Raw genomic sequence first — 21,895 nt, 5'->3', positions numbered from 1 at the left:
CACACACACACACACACACACACACACACACTCCACACACACACTCTACACACACACACACACACTCTCTCCACACACACACACTCTGCACACACATACACACGCACACATACATACACCAAAAAAGACAAAGAAATAAAAAGCCTAACATGGCGGCACAGTTTAAAGTGCTGGGGACTGAACATTAACCTCTGTGCATGCTAGCCAGGCACCATCAGCTGGGCCGCACCCCCAGCCTCCCTCAGCCATGCTACAGTCCCGACCAAGATGCCTGGGAGCTCTCGGGCTCAGCCACGAGCGGCAGACTCCCACTCACACCTCCGCCAACTCGTGACGCAGCTGGTAGGAGTTTGGGAGCTGGTGCCTTGTCACCATGCGCTCTTTTTGAGTGGTAGTAGGGCGCCTTTAGGAGCTCCCACTTGGTGCTGGAGGGATGGGAATGTGCTCCCTAGAGGTGAAAGCCTCAGGGAAGGGGCACATACCTGAGCAGCAATGTCCCTCGTTTCCGGTACAACGTCTTCCTGTGTTGCAGCTGCTCCAGCTGACCCTCCAGCTGCAGGCCTGCAGGCTGGCCCGGGAAGCCAGCCCCCAGGACTGTCAGCAGTACATAGGTCTTCTGAGGCTGTAATGAGAACAGCACTGAGAGGAACAAAGGACCCCGTGCTGGGGAAAACCCTGCAACTGACCCTCGCCATGGAGAGACAGGACTGCTTTCCACTGCCTGCACCTTGGGATTGATTGCCAGAATGGCTACTGAGCCTGGCGGCAGCCTCTGACCAGCCCACAAAGTCCTAGGAGCCACCCTTTATCTCCAAGGCACCCTTCCCACCCACCAGCATCTGGACAGGCTGTGCTAAGGAAGCTGAGTCCCCACCTCCCTGACCCCATGGGTCTGTACTAAAGGGCCTGGTGTCCAGGAAGAAATCAAGGCCCAAAGAGGCCAAAGGTCACAGGCCAAGCAGGGAGGAAAAAGGGGACCCAAGTGAGGGACCCGGGGTCTCCCAACTGCCAAGGCCACCTAGCGCTCACCCTCTCTGTGCGCTTGTAGGCTACTGTGAAGTTCAGTTCCTGCTGGAGACCCTTCAGCCAGCAGTGCAGGCCCCTCCTGTCCTGGCTGCTCTCAGCAAGAACCTCACTCTGCACAGGGGCACTCCAGGCTGATTCCAGCTCACTCGTGCTGTGGAAGAGGCCTGGCATAAAGGTTGTCACCATGGAAACCTGCAAGGAAGCCAGGTGCATGAGCAGAGCCTTTGAAGCATTTAGTCCCTTCTGCTACTTCCCCTTCATTCTCTTTCTGATTGGTGAACTTCTACTCATCCTTCAAAGCTCCTCCAGCTAAGTCCGTCCTTGAGATCTCTGGGTGGAAGCAGGCTGGCTAGACCTTCTAGGACCCTTAAGAAAAACCCTTTTTATTGCCCTAACTCCGAACCAAGCAGATACAGCTTCCTCCCTCCCACCCATCCACCGCTCCTCTTTGAGTTAGGGTGGACTGTTATCTCTCTGGACCACTATTCTTAGCAGATGCCTGCCATCTCTGCATTCCAAGGGACCCATGCTAGCTTGTAGCTTCCATTCCCTGGGTTACCCTGTGGGCTCCAGAGCTTGGAAGGGATCTGGGTATTATTGTGGCTTGTATTGGGGTTGGAAGAGGCCTAGGACCATAGCCTTCCCTCAGTCCCTCATCCAAGCTTCACAGTGTTCTCTACCCTAAGACCCTGGTTCCTGTTACAGACTCTTCCAAGGCCAAATTGGGTATGGCCATTGCTGACCCTCCAGCCAAATGGCAGAACCCTGTGGTGGGGCTTTCTTCCACATGTCCCCTTTACTAGCTCTCCATCGAAGCTTCTCCAGCCGGTTGTTTAGATGGAAACCATAGGTCACCATAGGTCATTTATCTCCTCCCTAAGACCTACCCACTGCCTTTCCAACATGGGCCAAGCCTCCCTGTAATCTGGCCCCATCTAAGCTGTTGGCCCACAGAAGCTGGCTGCCACCTTCTCCTCACACTCCTGCCCTGGCTGTCCCTGACACCCGGTCACCTCCTCATATCATCTGAGATCGTCAGAAACAACCCACCGCTGCAGTGCTACCCAGCGCTGCCCCCAAGGGGGTGCCCCTTTGTGATGCCCCGAAGGTTGAGGTAGGCGGGACTCTCCCGGCCCTGCATTGCTCCAGAAGAGAAAGGGCTTGGAGCAGGGCTCTCTGGAGCGCATCCTGGGAGACAGTGCTCCTCACACCTTGCCATGTATGGCAGAGAAGCGCCTTCACAGAGTCACTGATAACGCCAGCTGTACCGTCAAAGTTGTCATTCTGGTGGCCTAATGTATGCAAGGTGCTGTTTGGCCACTTCAGAGTCTCACCCCTGGGAGCCGCTAAGCAAGAACACAGGGCTCTAGATTCTCTTTCTAGAGTTGTTTTTAGATTCTCTTGGTGAGCGCTCTGATAACCCTGGCTGAGTGCAGTCCGGACTCTGAGTCCAGTGTCTGTGGGGTGGTATCAGCTTCAGGCCTCCGGTTTTCCCTTGTGTGTGGATGGCATCAAGTGAAGGGAACGCAGCTCCTGTGCTGAGTGACAACAAAGGGAGGCGCTCATCTAGGATACAAGAGGCCCTCGTTCTGCCGCCAACCCCGAATACACACACATTCAAGCAGATATGCTTACACACACACACACACACACACACAGACACAAATACACAAATAGGCATACATACACACATACATAGCACACACATACAAATATGCACAGATGCTGTCATAGACTTTCTATTTCTGTGATAAAATGCCATAACCAAAAGCAACTTGGGGAGGAAAGTGTTTCATCTTACAACTCTCAGGCCACACCCTGTCACTGAGCGAAGTCAGGGCAAGAACCCGGAGGTAGGAACTGGAGCAGGAGTCTTGGAGGAGTGCTGCTTACTGGTTTGTTCTCCATGGCTTGCTCAGCCCACTTTTTTATAGCACTCAGGACCACCTTCCCAGGGTGGTGTCACTCACAGTGGGCTCGGACCTCCCACATCAGTCACCAATTAAGAAGATGCACTACAGACTCACCTACCAGCAATCTGATAGAGGTATTTTTCAATTAAATTTAATCTTGTCAAGCTGACAAAAAACAACTGAGACAAACATACCAACCTGTGTGTGCGCACACACACACACACACACACACACACACACACACACAGGAGCAAAGTCGTGCACACACTTGCACATGCAGGCATGTAGATGAGATGGCGGAGGTACAATCTGCTCAGCTTACCCGGAGGTAGGTGGTGGCTTCAGTGTGCACCTGGATCTTGACTTCCCTGTCGTGGCCCTGCCCCCTGCAGGTCATGCTGACCACCAAATCCTTGAGAGTCCAGGCCTTGGCCATCATCAGCTCTGACACAGCTTGGAACATGGCCCAGTGTGGCCAGTAGAGCCTGTGTGCTGTGGACACTGTGAGCCAGGGGCTGTCCAAGTTCAAGGCCCCTGCAAGAGCACACCGAGAAGCTGCTGTGAGGGACAGGAGAAGAGACTGGCAGTCTTGTCGCAGCCGCAGCCGTGCAAAGCGGGGACCCTGGGGTGGGGCACAGGGGAACTCTACAGAATAAAAGGAGTGTGAACTTTGACAGGCACCTGGACTGCCGTGCACGCTCACCTGTTGAAGCTCACCCAGGGGCACCCTAGGGATTCGTGCTCCCTTCTACTTCATGAATCAGAGGTTACAATGTGTCAGCCAGGGTGTGAACAGAGCACACAGTGTCCTCTACAAAGTTCATGTCTGAGAGCTGTAGCTGCGCTAAAACAATAACAACAAGACAAAACAGGGAGTGTTTCTGAGGGTGCTGCGGCCGGTGGAGGTCAGATGATGGGCCTGGGGTTGAGAAACGGTCGTGGCAGCTTTCGTTAGGGTGAGGCTATCCTGGAGACTGGCCCTTAAATCAATACAACTGGTGTACTTTATGAAAAGAAGGAAATGTGGGCGCATACACACAGAGGATGACAAGTGACAATGTAAAAATTGGCATAAAACAGTTGCAAAACAAGGACCAGCCTCCTCCAGAGCCTTGAAGAGTGAGGAAGTGCTGTCAGAGGGAACAGGCCCTGATGACTGTTTGATTTTAGAGGACAACCTTCATTTTAGTGACCATTTCTTACAGTAGCCATTGGAAACAAGTGCCCCCGCCTGAAAGCCACTGGAGGGTGTGCTCCATCTGAACAAAGGAGCATGTAGAAAGAGTACAAAGGCACAAAAGCAGGGGCTGTGACTCAGACAAGTCACAGCGCAGAAGGGGCCCAAGGCAATGGCTCTGTGAATACTTTTTTGTTTTGTTTTTTCTTTGAGACAAGGTTTCTCTGTGTAGCTTTGGCTGTCCCGGAACTCTGTAGACCAGGCTGGCCTTGAACTCACAGAGATCCACCTGCCTCTGCCTCCCAAGTGCTGAGATTAATGGTGTGTGCCACACTGCCAGGTTTTCATGAAGACTCTTCAGGAAACCTTCTGAAGTAATTAAGGCCATAGCGCTCTCAGACTCCTGATCATCCCAGGAGGATAGGAATAAAAGGAAGAAAACAGAAAATTTGTCAAACATAAAAAGAGGTGGCTGTAACTCAAGAAGACACAGAGGGTTATAACCATCTCCTTCCTGCATCTCCGCCAGGAAGGCGTGCCCACTGTCCAATTCACATAAATGCAGAATGGTAGCAAAACATAGCTCTTTCCGGAGGATGAAAGGAAGCAGGTATTTGAAAAAGGGCCCTTGTGAGAATTAAATTCTCATTTTCTTAAGTGTGACATCTATCAAGAATGCCTCCTGAAACATTAGAAATGGCAGCAAGGCTGTATCATTCTTAAAGGTGTATCTGAATAAACAGCAGAAACAATTCACACCGGTCTCTGTGAGGAGCAAGGCTTGGGGCTGGGAGAGAGGCAGAGGGTTCCTTTTGTAAGCTTTACTGTTGTAAACACACCTCAGAGGCTGGGGATTTAGCTCAGTTGGTGAGTGCTTGCCATTATAGCCAGGGTTCTGTGCCCAGCACTGCATGAAATTGGGCATGACACCTGTAACCCTTGGGAAGCAGAGGCAGGAGGATCAGAAGTTCAAGGTCATCCTCACTAACATGAGAAGTTGGAGGCCAGACTGGCTTGAGACTTCTTCTCAAAAAAAAAAAAAAAGTGGCCTGGTGGTGATGGGCTCACACCTTAATCCCAGAACTTGGGAGGCAGAGGCAGGCAGATCTCTGTGAGTTTGTGAGTCTGAAGCCAGCCTGATCTATAGAGTGAGTTCCAGGACAGCCAGGGCTATACAGAAAAACCCTGACTCGAAAAACAAAAAACAAAGAAACAAAAAAAGCCCTTAAGCACTTTAAGCACTTTCATGATCACAATGGTGAACCCCCAGGAACACTAACCCGGACTCAGAAACGCCCAATGAATAGTCTAAGTTAAACTTTGTACTACTTGAATAAAAATGAAATCTAATCCGAACAGGTTAATTTAGAAGCAAACGATAGCAAACACATGCTTCAAAAGTAAAAGAAAAGGTATTTTGCAAGGAGAAGGAACAAGTACAGAGATCCTGAGGTTTGTGTAGGGAACAGAAAAGAGGTCTGAGGGCTCTGGGGAGATGGGGAGAGGTGATGTGGGAGAAGATGGTAGGGGCTTAGAACATAGAGAGTGATTGACAAGGGAACGCATTGGGGTGGCCCTGTGAAAGGTTTGCCTTGAGTGAGCCCAGCACATAAATGAAAAGGCGTTCCAGGTGGAATGCGCACTCTAGGTAGACACCTGGAAGTGAAAAAAAAAAAAAAAAAAAAAAAAAAAGGAGCCCTTGGCTAAGGAGGCTCAGAGCTGGTACTCACCTTCCCATCTCCACACGGTGGCCCCAGATGTGTCCTTCCAGTGCAAGGCCACCATGAAGGGCAGCGCCCGTTGACTAGCACCTTCACATATGTGCTGCTTTTGACATGGGGCTGCCGGAGGCTAGAGTGGTACAGCTGTGCGAGGCAGTCCACCCGCCTCTCGGGGACCTGCAGCGCAAGCTGTGGAATGCAGCCCGGTGCCCCATCAGTCACCACTCCAAGCCCAGAATGCCCCAGCTCTCAACTCCAGCCAGGGTTTACAGGCCTCAGATCTGCCCTGGGCCAACACCCACTGCACTTCACCTCCAAGGAGGCAGGTGAGGAAGTTTAAGGCGAGCCTGAGCTGCGCATGGTGTGGTGGCACATGCTATCCTCAGCAGGGCCTGCACACAGAGGACACGGATCGGAGGGTGGCTAAGGGACATCACCAAGCCTGGTGTCTGCATACATCCCCACAGCCCAAAGAGACACTGGAGAAGGTCCTGCACCCCCACATCCATCGAGGCCGGTTGACAAGGTCACCGCTCTGCTCTGGTGGCAGGCTCACCTCCAGGAAGTAGTTGTGGAGTGATGGCCCCGAGTCATTCCTGAAGGTCTGGCTGATGCGCAGGAATCTCTTGTTGCCAATCTCAGCCCACTGCTCCCCGTAGCTGGACTCCAGCTGCCAGCGTAGGTGGTCCAGGCCCTGTTTGTACTGCAGCTGGACCTGGGACACACCAATAGTGAGATCTCTGAGGAGGCCCACCACACAGCCTTGAGCCCTCCTGCCCCTCCTCATGATATCAGCTTGCTTTTCTGCAAACACTGGAAGCAGTTTGTTTCTTGCTGGAGATATGCCCCAGGGCCTTACACATGCTGGGCAGGTGCTTTCATATAATTGATTTAGTGTGTGTGTGTGTGTGTGTGTGTGTGTGTGTGTGTGTGTGTGTGCCTGCACCTTGGAGCTCAGTACATAGACCAGGCTGTCCTGGAACTCAGAGGTACACATGCCTCTGCCCAGTGAGTTCTGGGATTAAAGATGTGAAATTCCACACCCAGCCTCATCTTGTCTTTTGACGCAGGGTCTCCCACCGACTCTGGAATTTACCAAGTTGGGCAGGCTGGCTGGTCAGTAAGCCCCACCTTTGTCTCACTAGAGCTGAGGTTATGAAGAAAGCCCAGTGTGTTTTGCCTTTTTTGTTTCTAATACACAGAAGTGTTGCTTTTAAAATTTATTATTTTAAAAATTAATTAATATTTATGTGTATAAATGTCTTGCCCGTATGTGTGTCTGTCCCTCATTTATGTGCCCGGTGCCCATGGAAGACAGAACAGGGTGTAACTGGAATTAGAAATAGTTGTGAGCTACAATGTGGGTGCTGGAAGACAACCCTGGGTCCTCTTCAAAAACAATGAGTTGTCTGGGCATGATGGTGCACACCTTTAATCCCAGCACTCTGGAGGTAGCGGCAGAAGGATATCTGTGCAATTGAGGCCAGAATGCTCTACATAATGAATTAATTCTAGAATATCCAGGAGTACATAGAGTGATCCTGTCTAGAGAGAAAGGAAGAAAGGAAGAAAGGAAGAAAGAAAGAAAGAAAGAAAGAAAGAAAGAAAGGAAGGAAGGAAGGAAGGAAGGAAGGAAAAAAGGAAGGAAGTGTTGGGAGCTGTGACTCCAAGCGGCCGGCTTTGATATTTAAATCTTGGTGGAGAGATGGCTTTTAGCAGGCCTTTACTAATGGCAGAGAACTTGCAAGTCCATCTCCTTTTGTTTGTGACAGCAGGTGGGATAGCTTGTGAGGGTCACACCTCTTCCTCTAGCTCCTTGTGCAAATTAACCTATTGTTCTGAGATGTTTCTACCCTGGCTCAGAAACTCTGCAATAAACAGACAGGCCGACCATTACGGCAGGAGAAGGCTGGAGACAGAGAAGAAGGCTGGAGGCAGAGTTGGAGGCAGAGACAGGAAGCTTGCTTGCTGGCACTGTTTGCTGCAGCAGCCTGCCTTTTGCCATGGCTGTCGAGTCTGGACTTTTAAAAAGTTTCCTGTGTGCTGTGTGTTTATTTTATTAATTTTAATCCTCACACCCAACTCAAGAACCGTTCGACTTTGCCCGGCTGGCCCAAGGAAGGAAGGAAGGAAGGAAGGAAGGAAGGAAGGAAGGAAGGAAGGAAGGAAGGAAGGAAGGAAGGAAGGAAGGAAGGAAGGAAAAGCACTGAGTCTGCCTACGTGCTGCACCGTCCCTCCAGCCCTAACACCTGCTTGGTGTTAAGAACATCTTTTCATCGTAAGGATCAGAATTTAGATCCCAGCATCCTCATCAGATAGCTCTGCAAAACCTGTAACTCCAGCTCCAAGGGATCCGATTCTCTCTTCTGGGGTCCTTGAGCATCTGCATACACACGTGCATATGCACTCACACAGACGTGCACACTCAAGTAAACACACACAGAGAGACACACACAAACAACTTTAACAAAAAAGAGAGTAACAGGAAGAGTGCTTGCTACTCTTCCAGAAGAAGCTAGTTTATCTCTCAGCACCTAAGTCTGGTGGCTCTCAACAAACTCCAGGGGATCTGAATTTCCCTTCCAGCCACACAGGCACAGGGGCTGGAGAGAAGGCTCAGCAGTTAAGAGTACTGGCTTCCACAGCACCCAGGTTCGATTTCCAGGCAATACAATGTCCTCTTTATGCATGTGGTACACAGACATACATGCAGGCAAACACCCATGCACTAAAAATAAATCTTTTTTTTTTTTTTAAAGAAAGCAAACTAATAAAGGAATTCTGACAATGTGGCTCAGTGGACAGGCACTTGCTTAGCATGCAGGAGGCCTTGGGTTCAACCCCTGGACTATATACAAATCAATAACCCACCCCCAAGACAGCAACAGAACATCACTGCTCTGCTTTTGTTTGCCCTGCTAGTTACTTTGATAACATTCCTGCCCCCTCTCTTCTCTCTCCTGCCTAGGACCTTTGTACTTACCATTCCTCTGCCCAGGACACATTCTATGGGAATAAAGTTATCTTTTCATTTTAATTTTCAGTGGAAACATTACTTGATCAGACAAGCTTACCAATGCTCAGCTCTCCCATCCCAGCCAGGCACAAGCTTTCCATTATTGAGCTTTCTCAGGTAGCCTGCCTATCAACAAGGTGGCAAGGACCAACACAAATTTTCCTACAGTTCTCTGCTGGGTATACAGTGGGTATTCAGTAAAAGCGACCCATCGAAGCGACTGCAGCTGTATGTCCATGTGCTGGCCCACTCCTCCAAAAATAGGCCGGGCTTTGAAAGCCTCAGTCCCCACCTAGGCACCAACCTTGTGACTGATGGTTGGGAGCTGTGTGCAGTAGAACTCATGGACCAGCTCCAGCTCACGGGTATCCTTGGGGCCCTTCTCCATCCTCAGCCTCTGGTGGGTGCTGCACTCGTGGGCCACGTGCCTTGCCTGACCTGTGGGTCAGAGTCCCTGCCTCCTTGTGCCAGGCAGCCTCTGCCAAGCTCCAAGGAGGGGTGAATTCCAGCCTGGCTTAGGGCTTCAGGCACCCTAAGCAAGCACACTACCAGCCTGCCTCCGCCTCCATTTTACTTTTGGAGACAGGGTCTTGTGCAATAAGTTGGCCTCTGACTGGCTATGCGGCCAAGGATCCTCCTCTTGAGTGCTGGGATTAAAGCCTAGGACACCATCATTTATAATGACGGATGAACCCAGGTCTACGAAGCTGGGAAAGCTCTCCAGTGCTCCTTAATGCAGCTTTTCGAGGGACAGGCGCAGCCCTCTAACACACACCGTGTTGTTGGCATCTAACAGCCGTATCTTGTCAAGGGCAGAGCCGCATGAAGGAGGCATCTTAGCCCCCAGGCAGGGTGCACCCCCCCTCCTGGCAGGACCATACCCAGGAGGCTGTACTTGATCCTCAGGCTGCTGCTTCCCACAGGCCCGCGCTGCTCCAGCAGGCCCTGGATGTGGAGCTCTACCACACCCGGAGCCTGCAGCTCGACGCCCAGGGTAGTCGCCTGCAGCCCAGCCTCTGCCTTCTTCTCCAGCAACACTGTGGGGACAGTAGGCAATGGGTGTCGGTGGCCGTTCGTCAGCACAGTCCCCACCTTGGGGCCTCAGAGAACCATTGTACCTCAGGAACAATGACATCAGGGCACAGATGGAGTGACCTCAACCATCTGGGGCAACCTCGTCACCTCAGAGAGGGAAGCCTGCAAACTAGCATGAAACAAAACCGAGGGGACAGGAGAGGTGAGTGACTGGCCATATCTAACTTTCTAGAACTTTCAGCTCTGTAAATCTGGCGTGCAGCCAAGGTGCACAGAGCTAAGACAGACTACAGAACCCCAAAATACCTACACTAGGCAACACACAGGCACTGCTCCAAGTTCCTCCAGCTCAGGCTCAGGGGATCTTCCAGAACACCGCAAGGAGCAAAGCCAAGGGCTAAGCTGACTCTAGCACAAGGCCAGCAGGGCTCACAGTGGACCTAGCTGAGCTACGGTCAGATACACCCTGGGACTGGGGATTTAGCTCAGTCGTCAGGTTGCCTGCCTATGTATGCCCTGGGCATGATCCCCCTACACTGCAGAAAACTAGGTGCAGTGCTTTGAATCTGTACCCTAGCACTTGGGAAGCAGAGACAGGAGGGTTAGAAGTTCCAGGTTATCCTCAGCTACCCACTGACTCTGCAGCTAGCCTGGGCTACAAAAGACCATCACAAAACAAAAATCACCATGGTGTGTGTTCTAAGTCCAAGAGCAAAATGTACTCTTCACAGTGGGTTAGAATCAAAACAGTCCCAAAGCTGTTGCCTTAGAAAGTTGCCATTTTAGGGTACCTGAGGTGGGGTGAGGGGAAGGAGGTAAGTGGGTGAGTGGGTAGGAGCAGACAGGAGCTGGTACCCCTTAGATGGGCATCAGTGTGAAGGGGGTCATATAGGGACCCTGACAACAGAGCAAGGGTGCCCCTCCCACCTGTTACATGAGCCTGGTCGTTCCGCATGCGGCTCAGAGATGCAGAGAAGTCCAGCCTGCTGCCTGCCTGCCAAGTGATGTTCCCGTCAAGGACGATAGGTCTGCCTGCTGTCACTAGCTTTGCCTCCAGCTGGGCCTCAAACCGCTGGGTCTTGATGCCCGATGCTGGCTGCAGGTCACTTCGGCCCTGAAAAAGTCCCAGCATTGTCCTAGTCAGTGAATCAGTGGTAGTGATGAGTGGGTTATGGCAGTGACGAAGGTGTGGGTCAGTGGTAGCAAGCAGGCCTAAGCTGTAACCCTAGCACCTCAGAGCAAAACAATATAAAAACTCCAGAGTAGATGGTTTATATTTTGGCAGTATTATAAGTTAAATCAAGTCTCCCCAAAAGATGCGGAAGTCCTGATACCCAGAGCCTGTGAGGGAAACAGGGTCTTTGTATCTGGTGGCATTAAAAGGGATTATTAGCCTGAATCCAGTAAGACAGGTGTCCCTAAAAAGAGGCAATTTGAAATGACCTGTGGAAGAATGACAATTTGACCATATGTGGAGAAAGCCATCTCTGGCCTGAGAAATTCTGCAAACAGTTAGAGCCCAAGACAGGTTCGGGAACACAGGTTCCCTGAAAGCCTCACCAGCCCAGCCTGACTCGAACCTTCAGAATCTATGGCAGATACACTGTGTTAAGCCACTCAGGTCCAGGAACTTCAGCCGGTGTTTAAGGAACCCTGGGAGAGGCCTGCTTTACTTGTTTTAGTATCTTTCTCTACCTTGAACTTGTAAAAACTTCTATTGCTGTTATTTTATTGTTCATTATTTGTTTGTATCTATTTTGTGTCTGTGCACATGCATGCAGGTTCCCATAGAAGCCAAAAGAGGGTGTCAGGTACCCTGAAACTGGAGTCACTGGCTGTGGGTGCTGATTCCCCTCAAGAACACCAAGCACGCTGAACTGCTGGGCCATCTCCTGCCCTCAAAACTTTCTACTATTGACTCCATACACTTTCAACATCAGTGCTGGGCCAGGAGAGCTTTGTTGGACCAGGACACCACACCGGCTAGGGCAGGGAGACCTGGGACAGGGCTGACGCAGCTGTGCCAAGAAGACAGAACAAACCTTGATGTAATAGACGTCCCTGCCGTCCAGAACCAGCTCCAGGTGGCCAGTGCGTGTACTCTTGAGAATCTCGATCTTCCCTGGGGACAAGGCCAAGTTCAGAGGCTGGGGCTCCACCTTTCCACCCATTTTCTACCCCCTGAGCCATCAAATGGACCAGATCTTGCTCTGGAACCCGGGAGTGAATGTGTGGCAGGGACACAGCCCACATCCACAGCGGTGGGCTGACCAGGGAGGGCTCTGTCCTCACCATCCAGCTGAATTTTCTTTTTGGGGTGGAGCAGCTTGAGCCGGCACTTCCTCTGGGGCAGGCTGTAACTGATGTCCACCTCAACATCCCTGGCCACATCTGACTGGGGTGTACCCATGAAGAAATGGGCGGTGGCTTCTTCTGGGAGCCAGCTGTCCTTCTGCAAACACAGCAGGGGTCCTGAGAGGAGAAGACCATGCTCCTCCTCTGAAATAGGGCCTCCTACCCTTGCCAGGAGCAAGCTTGAGTTTCCTGGGCTGTGAACCAGGAGAGGCAGACATCCCCACCAGATGCAGAACTAGGTGAGAGAGCAGCCATCAGTCCTTATCATATGGGTACATGAATGGTCTTGGAAGGGTTATGTGGTCTATTTAAGGTGGTCAGAGTTGAACTACCTTTCAACCCTGACCATTTGAGGGAAAACAGAATATGGGGTTACCTGAGCATTGGAAGAAAGAGTGTCACAGGCACAGGAAAGAGCCAGTGCAAGAGAGGCAGCATGTACAAAGGCCCTGCAGCAGCAGGGAGCCAACTCAAAGCCTCAGAGGTAAGCCTGTGTCTTTGTGGTCAAGTCCTTGGTGCAGATGCTGGGGAGATCCCCAAGCCAGGCGGGAAGGAAGGGGCACTGCACACTGCCCACCTGGAAGTACAGGGTGTAGGCAGCTTCTAGCAGGTACAGCTGAAGTCCTGGATCCTGCTTCTGCAGAGTCAAATTCACGAGCACAGGCATTGAGAGCAGGGAGGGCTGACCAGGACCTGGCCAGGCCACTGCAGTACACAGCTGCCAACCCCAGGTTTGGGACACTGCAAAGAAAGTTTAGTGACAGCTGTGGTTAGCAGAGAGCGGCCCCAGCTATTCCTGAGAGCCAGTGCTGTGTAGACATTAATCCTGAGAGAGAGAGACAGGACTGCACAGACCAGGGCTCCTCAGCCCCAGCACACTATTGACACACAAGGCCCAGTAATCTTTTGAGTGCATCACAGACATTATGCAATGTTCGATGCCTTTCCTGGCTTTTACCAATCAGATGCCAGGAACTACCACCGACATCAGCCATAGCAACCTGCAATTTCACTAGCCATTCCTTAATGGCCTCCTGCCCTCTACCCAGGGGTGATGTAGAAAGCAAAAAACAATCACATTGAGAACCACTAGCACAGACTTTATTTTCTAATGATCCCCTCCCCCTCTGTGTGTGTGTGTGCGTGTGTGTGTGTGTGTGTGTGTGTGTGTGTGTGTGTGTGTGTTTTGTGTGTGTGTCTATGAACATGTGAGTGCAGGTATTCAAAGAGTCCTGAAGAAGGCATCTGATCCCCTGGAGCTTGAGTTATAGGTGGTTGTGAGCTTCCCACATTGGGTGCTGGGAACCAAACTCTAGTCCTCTGAAACAGTAACAAGTGCTCTAAACACAGGGCCATCTCTCTAGCACCAGGATGATTCTTTTTGTTTGAGGCAGAGTTTCTCCATGTAGCCCTGGCTCTCCTGGAACTCACTCTGTAAAGCCAGCTGACTTCAAACTCACAGAGATCAGCTGCCTCTGACCCCCAAGTGCTGGGATTAAAGGTGTGCGCCACCACACCCAGTCCCAGAATTATTTTTTTTCTTATAAAATTGTTTTATTTTAAGCTATATAAACATCTTTCTCAGGAATGTACCAAAATGACTCCCTTATGGTGTTTATAGTTTGGAATAAACATAATTTAAAAAACAGTTTTATTTCTATTGTACAGAGCTGTAATGTAAAAATGATTTATAGGCTGTCTTTTTCAGAAAGCAAGTATCTTGTACAAGTAATATGTTGAAAGGGACTCTCATCCTGAGGCCTATATGACGGGATGAATGTTCCAACTGGAATGCCTCAGAGGCCCAGAATGCCTAGCTTCCACCACACACAGACACCAGGATTTGTTCATAGTTTCCATTTTTCCCAAGAATGGCTTGGCAAAAAAAAAAAAAAAAAAAAAAAAAAAGATTCCATACATTTTCAGGTGAAGTGCTTTAATGCTATTTGTGTCAATTTCAGAATGGGAGACCATCAGAAGGTCAGCGGTGAGTCCCAGTTCCCTTCACGCTTGATGAAGTTCCTCAGGGAAGGAAGCTGGGGCGCTAGTGGCTGGTCACGATGGCTGAGGCACTTCTCCACGTCACCCTTTCATAGGTCCAGACTCTGTTCATGTTATGCTTACTACAGTCAGCACAGTTCTGGAACACTCTGCAAAGATGGACACAGCTCCAACAGTCAGGATCGTACTAATTCATGCCCATCAGTCCCTTTTCTCCAACTTCAGGCAAAGTGCTGGTATCCATATCAGAGAAATCTTGATTCTCACTCAAATCCTCACAGCAGTCGCCCTTGGCAAGAGAAAGCGATTCCCTTCTGCAAGTCTGGGTGTATGGGAGGCAGTGTCTTTGGCCAGATCTCTTGTCAGACCTTCTTGGTAAACTCATATAATTTCTCTGATTTTGCTGTTCTGAGAGTTTTCACCTGTTCCAAGTTCTTCACCACCCACACAGTTCATTTCCATCAAGACAGGCTGGAGTTTTAGCAGACTGAAGCCTCTTCCAGGTGACCTATGAGCTCCCCCCCTCTCACCCACCCTGCCCCGGGTTTCCCAGTGTGAGCTGTCCTGATCTGCACGTGCTGAACTTTGGTTCTTTTGGCAAGAATGTCAGTGATGATTAATCCATGCCTTTAACTGTTATAGCTTTGTGCAAGTCAGCAACATCCAAGGATGGATTAAAGGTAGTTTAGGGCTCACCGCTGACATGGGACCACCTTTGGATGATTTCTTGGTTTCAGTGAGTCTTAGTTACTTTTCTGTTGCTGTGAAGAGGCACCATAACCAAAGCAACTTATAAAAGGAAGTATTTACTTTGGGGCTCATGGTTCCAGAGTGTTAAGAGTCCACGATCATCACGGCAGGGAGCATGGTAGGAACCAAGCAGGCATGGTGCTAGAGCAGTAGCTTATGGCTTACACCTGACCCACAAACTGGGGGCAGAGAGAGTTAACCAGGAATGGCAGGGGCTTTGAGACCTCAAAGCCAGCCGCTGGTGACATACCTCCAACAAGGCCACACCTCATAATCCTTCCCAAATAGTTCCACCAGCTGGGAATAACACATCCAAATGTTTGGGTCTAAGGGGGCTAATTTGCATTAATCTACCACAGAATATATTCCTGTTCTTGGTGGCCAATAAATCAGGTGTGTCAGAGGATTTCTGTTATCATTGCCATATTCTAAAAAGTATCTTTTTATTTCCCCTTCTTCTAAGGTACTAAAGAGAGGCTTTCCTCTGCAGATTTCAATCTCCTTCACAGTGGGAAAGACAGGTCAGCAATTTGCTGCCAGGATGTCTTAGTTAAGGTTTCCAGTGCTGTGAAGAGGCACCATGAGTATGGCAGCTGTTATAAAAGAAAACATTTAATTACAGTTTCAGAGGGTTAGTTTCATCATGGTGGGAACATGGCAGCATGCAGGCAGGCATGGTACTGGAGGAGCCAAGAGTTCTATGTCTTGATCTCCCGGCAGCAGAAAACTGTGTGTCACTCTCGGCATAGCTTGCGCATGGGAGACCTCAAAGCCAGTCCCCACAGCGACACCTCCTCCAACAAGGCCACACCTCCTAATAGTGCCACTCCCTATGGGCCAAGCATTCAGACACATGATTCTATGGGGGTCATACCTATTCCAACCACCACACAGGCTCTCTCTATCATGTGCCAACGCATGCTCCTGGGAATTGCCTAGTCTATTCTGCTCGACCGATGGTCTGGCAGCATTCGAGCCTGGCTGAGGTAAAGATTAACATACTGGCCAAGAAAGGATGGACCTCGACGAGCAGCAGTGGTGCCCGTCTTTAATCTGAGCATTCCAGAGGGAGAGGCGGGTCTGAGGCCTACAGAGTAAACTCCAGGGCGGCTGGGGCTACACAGAGAAATCCTGTCTTAAAAACCAAAACAGAAGGAGGAAAAGGAGGAGGAAAAGAAAAAGAAAAAAGAAGGATGGCCCTTCTCCTGGATTGGTGGATGCGGAGGGACTCGTGTAGCTTTGCATGTCGTATTTTGTGAAGTGACTGGGCATGGTGGCAGACATCTTTAATCCCACCACTCAGGAGGCAGAGACAGGCAGATTTCTGTGAGTTTGAGGCCAGCCTGGCATACAGAGCAAGTTCCAGAACAGCAAGGACTACACAGAGAAACCGTGCCTCGAAAGACCAAAAAGAGGAAGGAAGAATGCAGTTGCTCCCCCAAGCACCCTCAGAGGAAGGAGGCCAAGTTCCATCTGATCCTGGTATCTGAAGGACTGATTGGCTTGACACTGTAGACCAAGAGCATCCTCTCTGCCCCGTGGGAAAATGAGCTTCTGCACTAGTGCCCTAAGTTTGTTAGTAAAGTCACTTTAAATAATTAGCTTTTAAGAAAGGGAGAAGGAGATGGAAAGGAGGGAGTAGAGAAGGGGGGGGGCTGACAAGATAGCTCAGTGGATAGAGGTGCTTGCTGCCCAATCTGACAACCTGAGTTCTATCCCCTGATCCCACAAGGAAGGAGATATCCCCCAAGTTGTACCCAAACTCTACACACACACACACACACACACACACACACACACACACACAAATAAAAAAGTAACAATTTTTTAAAGAAAGGGAAAAGAAGTATCTAAGGAAAAAAAGTTAAAAGACAAAAAGAAAAGGAAAAAAATGCCTAGGAACACACTCTGCCTCTAGTAACTAAACACACTCCTTGTTTAGGTGGCAGCCCTCACTGCCACCTGCCCACTTTACAGATGGAGACAGTGAGCCTCCAAAGGGCAAAACTACCACCCACTGCCATGACTGGGGGCCAAGACACAGCAGGATACTTGAGCCCCACTTCAGTGATGTGATGTGATGTCTGTGTTCTCAGTCACATCTAGAACCCACAGACAGCTCAGCTGGGTGGGGAAGCAGATGACCCAGGCTTTAGACCATGACTTGCATACATTCTGCTCTGCCCCTTCCAGGCCACACAGCTTGATCCTGTATTGACTTCATTGGAATCTGTTTCCTCACCAACAGCAGGACTAGAGAAGGACTTCCCTCCCTTGCTCAGTTGTCCCTGTGGTTTGGTGATCTTGGGTTTGGCTCCTCTCACCTCCCTTAGGAGACAGGATGTGGTGATCCTGAGCGGGAGCCTGTGGCCTGACTCCCCTGTGCAACCCTCATGAGGCATACAGCCTCATCCCTTGGAGCCTATCTTCTTGCCTGTAAAGGGACCTCATAACCCAAAATGGCCTCACAGCTGTTTGATTTTGCAAACAGCAGGCTGCCGGGCGGGCTGCAGAACGGGTGCCCCCCCATAGCACCGTATGATGTCCAATACCCCACATCCTCAGCACCCACTCATCCCAACTCAGAGAAGTCTGTTACCTGGGCTTGATGGAACCCCTCAGGAAGAAATCTGAGAGTTGCTGGAAGTCAGCCACTCCTTGGACATGGATGCTGACAGTAGCCAGGGCATGTAGACTGAGCCTGGCTGGAATGCCAGACACTGTGGGAAAGAAGAGCTCCCCCAAAGCCAAGCTCAGCCTCCGGGTCACCGGCACCTCTTGCCCCTGTGGCCAGAGAACCATAGTGACAACCTACGGCTATGGCTAGGGATCTTAGCCTGGAGCACAGGGTGCCTACTCATCCTCCAAATATGTCATCCTAGAGATACAGGTAGGGAAAATGAGGCCATGGACATGAATGGTTGGTCCTAGGCCACATACCTAGCAGGATTATAGCCATCCTGGGAATACAATGGTCTGCTTATTGACCAAAGGCCGGCTAGGCAGGTGGGACAGTAGGTGTCTCAGTCAACCAAGGTCACATCATTCAGTGTGTCCTGGGCATGGGCCTCGGAAGGAAGTATGCTGGTTTTATTTAACATCTGTTTCAAGGCTGGGGTATGGCTCAGTGCAGAGTGCTTGCCTAGCATGCATAAGGCCCTGCACCCCACCCCCAGCACTGAAAAGATAAAAAGAGATAAAATCCCATATCAGAAGCAAGACCCAGAACAGGCCCAAAGTGGGAACGGTGGGGGGGGGGGGCTTTGAAGTCAGGTACCTCCCCAAATTCCATGTCCCAGGGTCAAGGGAGCAGGGTAGGGGATGGAGGAGAACGGCAGCAGTAGGGTGGGATGGGGCCAGAGGGCTGTAAGCAAAGGCAGAGGGAAGGGGATGGATGGGGACAGAGACATGAAGCAGGACACAGGGTTGGGGACACACGATGAAGACAGGGCAAAGTGGCAGGGGACAGAGGACAGGAAGCAGGGGTAGGAGGCATAGGAGAGAGGTCAGAGGCAGAAGTGGGACAGGGACAGTGGGGAGAGGACAGAGAGTACCTTGAGAAGCTTGATGGCAAGTTCAGCCAGACGCAGAAACCAGCGTCTCCTGTGGCCACCCAGAGGCCCACAGTCCACAAAGCTCAGCTCATGCCCGAACACCCTGATACTCAGCTGGCAGCCTGGTACCCATCTAGCCTCAGACCTCTGGGCCATCTGAGAAAGAAACATGAACGAAGACAGAAACTTGGGTGAGCCAGGCAAAGCTGGGTTAGGAGAGAGGGGAGGCTGCTACAAAGGTCAAGGGCATATAGGACCCCAGCTTACACTATCACACATGTTCTTTGACATGCATGCAGCGCCTATAGCCTAGTGCAGATACAACTTCCTAGAACAGGCATAAACAAGAAGCCAGCTCGGAGGAGCAGCCATCAGCCCCCTGAACTGCAGCTGCTTTCCCCTGGTTTCTGCTTCAGCAACCCCTTCTAGGATCCCATCCACCCGGCCTTGGCCTCTGTGGACTCCAGCCATGATGGATTCCTAATCCCTCATCATTTTTCATGGTGTGTACTTTTGGTTTTACAAATAGACTTTATTTTAGCATTTAAAAGTTTTATAGAAAATCCAAATCAGAGGCTTCTTTAAAGACAGAAATAGTAGTTTATCCACCCTTTCCTCAGTAATGGGCAAGAGTGACCTAAGCCAAGGAGCTTCCAGCTGAGGGATGCCCTCCCTTTGTCTTGTTAATGTGGAGGTCAAGTATCTGTTGTTACTCTCTTTGTTTTCGAGATGTGCGTATAAAACATGAGAAGATAACAGAGGGAGGAGAGTGCATTCTAAGACAAAAATGTTTATTTTGTTTTTGTGAAACAGAGTTCCATGTAGCCCAGACAGGCTCCAACCCACCATGGTGCCAAAGCTTGCCTGGAAATCCCTCCACCTTCTAAGTCCTAGGGTTACAGGCACGAGCCACCATGCCCAGCTAGAACAAAGTGTTTATTCCTAGCCCACCTGGGCTCTGGGCTAACATCTGGTCTATGTATAAACATGTCAGGACACACCCAAGCCACCCACATTGCTGGCTCTCAGATGTCACAGAAATGGCATTTTATAAGAGCAAATGCTGTAGGCAGAGTGAGTGCTCCTCATGGTGCCCGCCCTCCAGAATGCACATGAAAACCTGTGCTCACAGTCTCTGCTAAAACTACAACTAGCAACAGACATGATCACTCAGCTGAAGACAGGCTTCCAACTATAAAGCACACAGCCTCGGACACTATACACACATACCACAAAAGCACATGCAAGAGCACTCACAGCACAACTTTTCATTTCAGTTCTCTCTGACACAGCGTTTCATGTAGCCCAGGTTGACCTCAAGCTTGCTAGACTGAGGATGACTCTGCATTTGGGTCCTCCTGCCTCCATCTATTGATGCTAGGATTACTGCTGTGTACCACCACACCCGGTTTTATGTGGTGCACTGGAGAGGTGGGGGCAGGGGGCTACATAGTGAGACTTTATCTCAAATAAAATAAAACAAAAATTAAAGATACCACAGGGGCTAGGGAGATGGCTCAGTCACTAAAGAGTTTGTCATGAGCATGAAGAACTGAGTTTGAGTCCCCAGTACTCAGGAAAAACATAAGCCACACATCACAGTGTATCCCTTAATCTCAGTCTGGGGAGGCCTGGAGTCCAGGGAGTCAGAGGCCCGGTGCCCTCAGGTGGCTGGAAGGGATGTGGGAAGGGAACGCTGAAGCCAGAACCAGGGAAAAGCAGCTGCAGTTCAGAGCTGGCTCATTGCAGCTCGTCCTAGCTGGCTTCTTGCTTATGCCTGTTCTGGGAAGTTGTGTGTGGATGGGGCCATGGGCTCTACCATACCTGTCAAAGAACATGTGTGGCAGAATGTTTGGAAGGCTGAAGCCCCACATGCCCTTCACCTTTCTAGCAGTACACATGTGCACATTCACACACACACACACGCACTCTTGCATGCACATATGCATACACATGTACACATACACACAAACATTCATGCACACAGATGTGTACACGTGCACAGACGCAGAAAAATGGAAGAAAACTACAAAGTAAACCATTCCCAGTAGAAGAGAATAAAAAGACACACCACAAACTGGGAGATAGTGTTTCCAAGTCACATATCTGATAACAGAATTTACTTCCAAAATAAAGAATTCCCAAAACTCAGTAACAAAATAACCCAATAAAATAAAATAAACCTAATACTTGAATATACATTTTACCAAAGACGATACCTGGACAGCAGATAAGTCTATGAAGAACTGTCCACAAGGCTTGCAAGAGGGCTCAGGCACTTGCCAAGCCTGACGGCCCCTTCTACATGGTGGAAGGAGAGAACTCACAACTATGAGTTGTCCTCTGACCTCCATACATGTTCTGTGCCATGTGAATGTGAACACACACAGAATAAAAAATAAATAAACAAGGCTGGGCATGGTGGTATACAGCTTTAATTCTAGCACATGGAAGGCAGAGACAGGCAGATCTCTGTGAGTTTGAAGCCAACTGGTCTATAGAGTAAGACCCTGATACAAAAAATATATAAAATGAAATCGTAAACAAGATTTATCACCATTGGGGAAAACAGAGATTAAAGTAAGTAAAGATTTAAAGTAAGTAAAGTAGCCTGGCAGGATGGAGTAGGCCTGAGATCTCAGAAGTAGGAGGCTGAGGCAAGAGGATTGTATGTTTGAAGGTAGCCATGGACTAAAGAGTAAGTTCCAGGCCGGCATATGGAGGCTTTGAGGTCAACCTAAGCTACATAGTTAAGATCCTTCTCAAAAACAATCAAATAAGCCCCCCCCCCCCAAAAAAAACAACCCAAACCAAACCAGCAGCAATAAAAAATGGTGGGGTAGCTCAGTGTAGTGATACCCCACTTTCTAGCAGGGGAAGGGCCCTGGGTCCATTCCCCAGCCTGGGTGGAGACGGGGGCATCTCACAGTCATGGACTAATGAAACAGCAAGAGAGAGTGAAAGCTTTAAATACATGTTGCAGTTTATGTAACACCTGAGAAAACCCCCAGCCGCCCACAGTGGCAGGAGCTTCTCAGTAGCTCCCCTGGGCGGGAGCAGGGCTGGAAGGATTATTACAGAGGATAAAGGCACTTGTAAGATGGGCATGAGGGTCCTCATAGTGATCCCATCTATGAAGAGGCTGAGGCAGGAGGATTGCAAGTTGGAGGGCAGCCAGCCTAGGCTACAGATTTAAACTGCCTCAAAGAAAACAAACCAAAAAAGATTCCTCTGAGCATGATAGGATTATTAGCTTTTTGATGAGGGTAAACCAGTGCTCTCAGACCAGATGTGTGTGTGTGTGTGTGTGTGTGTGTGTGTGTGTGTGTGTGTGTGTGTGTGTGTGT

The 21,895-nt window shown here is 50.0% G+C and overlaps 1 protein-coding gene across 1 annotated transcript in view; it reads right to left on the bottom strand.

The window, feature by feature from the left end:
- Window positions 1-21,895, bottom strand: part of LOC129669480 (uncharacterized) — a 99,734-nt gene that overhangs the window by 43,468 nt on the left and 34,371 nt on the right. Inside the window, 15 exon segments of the mRNA XM_055597758.1 lie at window positions 483-622; window positions 1,030-1,218; window positions 3,262-3,473; window positions 5,847-5,909; window positions 5,912-6,026; window positions 6,394-6,552; window positions 9,158-9,291; window positions 9,735-9,890; window positions 10,816-11,002; window positions 11,931-12,010; window positions 12,181-12,340; window positions 12,821-12,984; window positions 17,237-17,322; window positions 17,594-17,778; window positions 18,549-18,704. Coding sequence (XP_055453733.1) covers window positions 483-622; window positions 1,030-1,218; window positions 3,262-3,473; window positions 5,847-5,909; window positions 5,912-6,026; window positions 6,394-6,552; window positions 9,158-9,291; window positions 9,735-9,890; window positions 10,816-11,002; window positions 11,931-12,010; window positions 12,181-12,340; window positions 12,821-12,984; window positions 17,237-17,322; window positions 17,594-17,778; window positions 18,549-18,704 — 2,186 coding nt within the window.

Source organism: Psammomys obesus, unplaced genomic scaffold, assembly GCF_907164565.1.
Source record: "Psammomys obesus unplaced genomic scaffold, mPsaObe1.curated_primary_1811, whole genome shotgun sequence".
Classification (NCBI taxonomy): Eukaryota; Metazoa; Chordata; class Mammalia; order Rodentia; family Muridae; genus Psammomys; species Psammomys obesus.
This window is presented reverse-complemented; position numbering and strand designations above follow the sequence as displayed.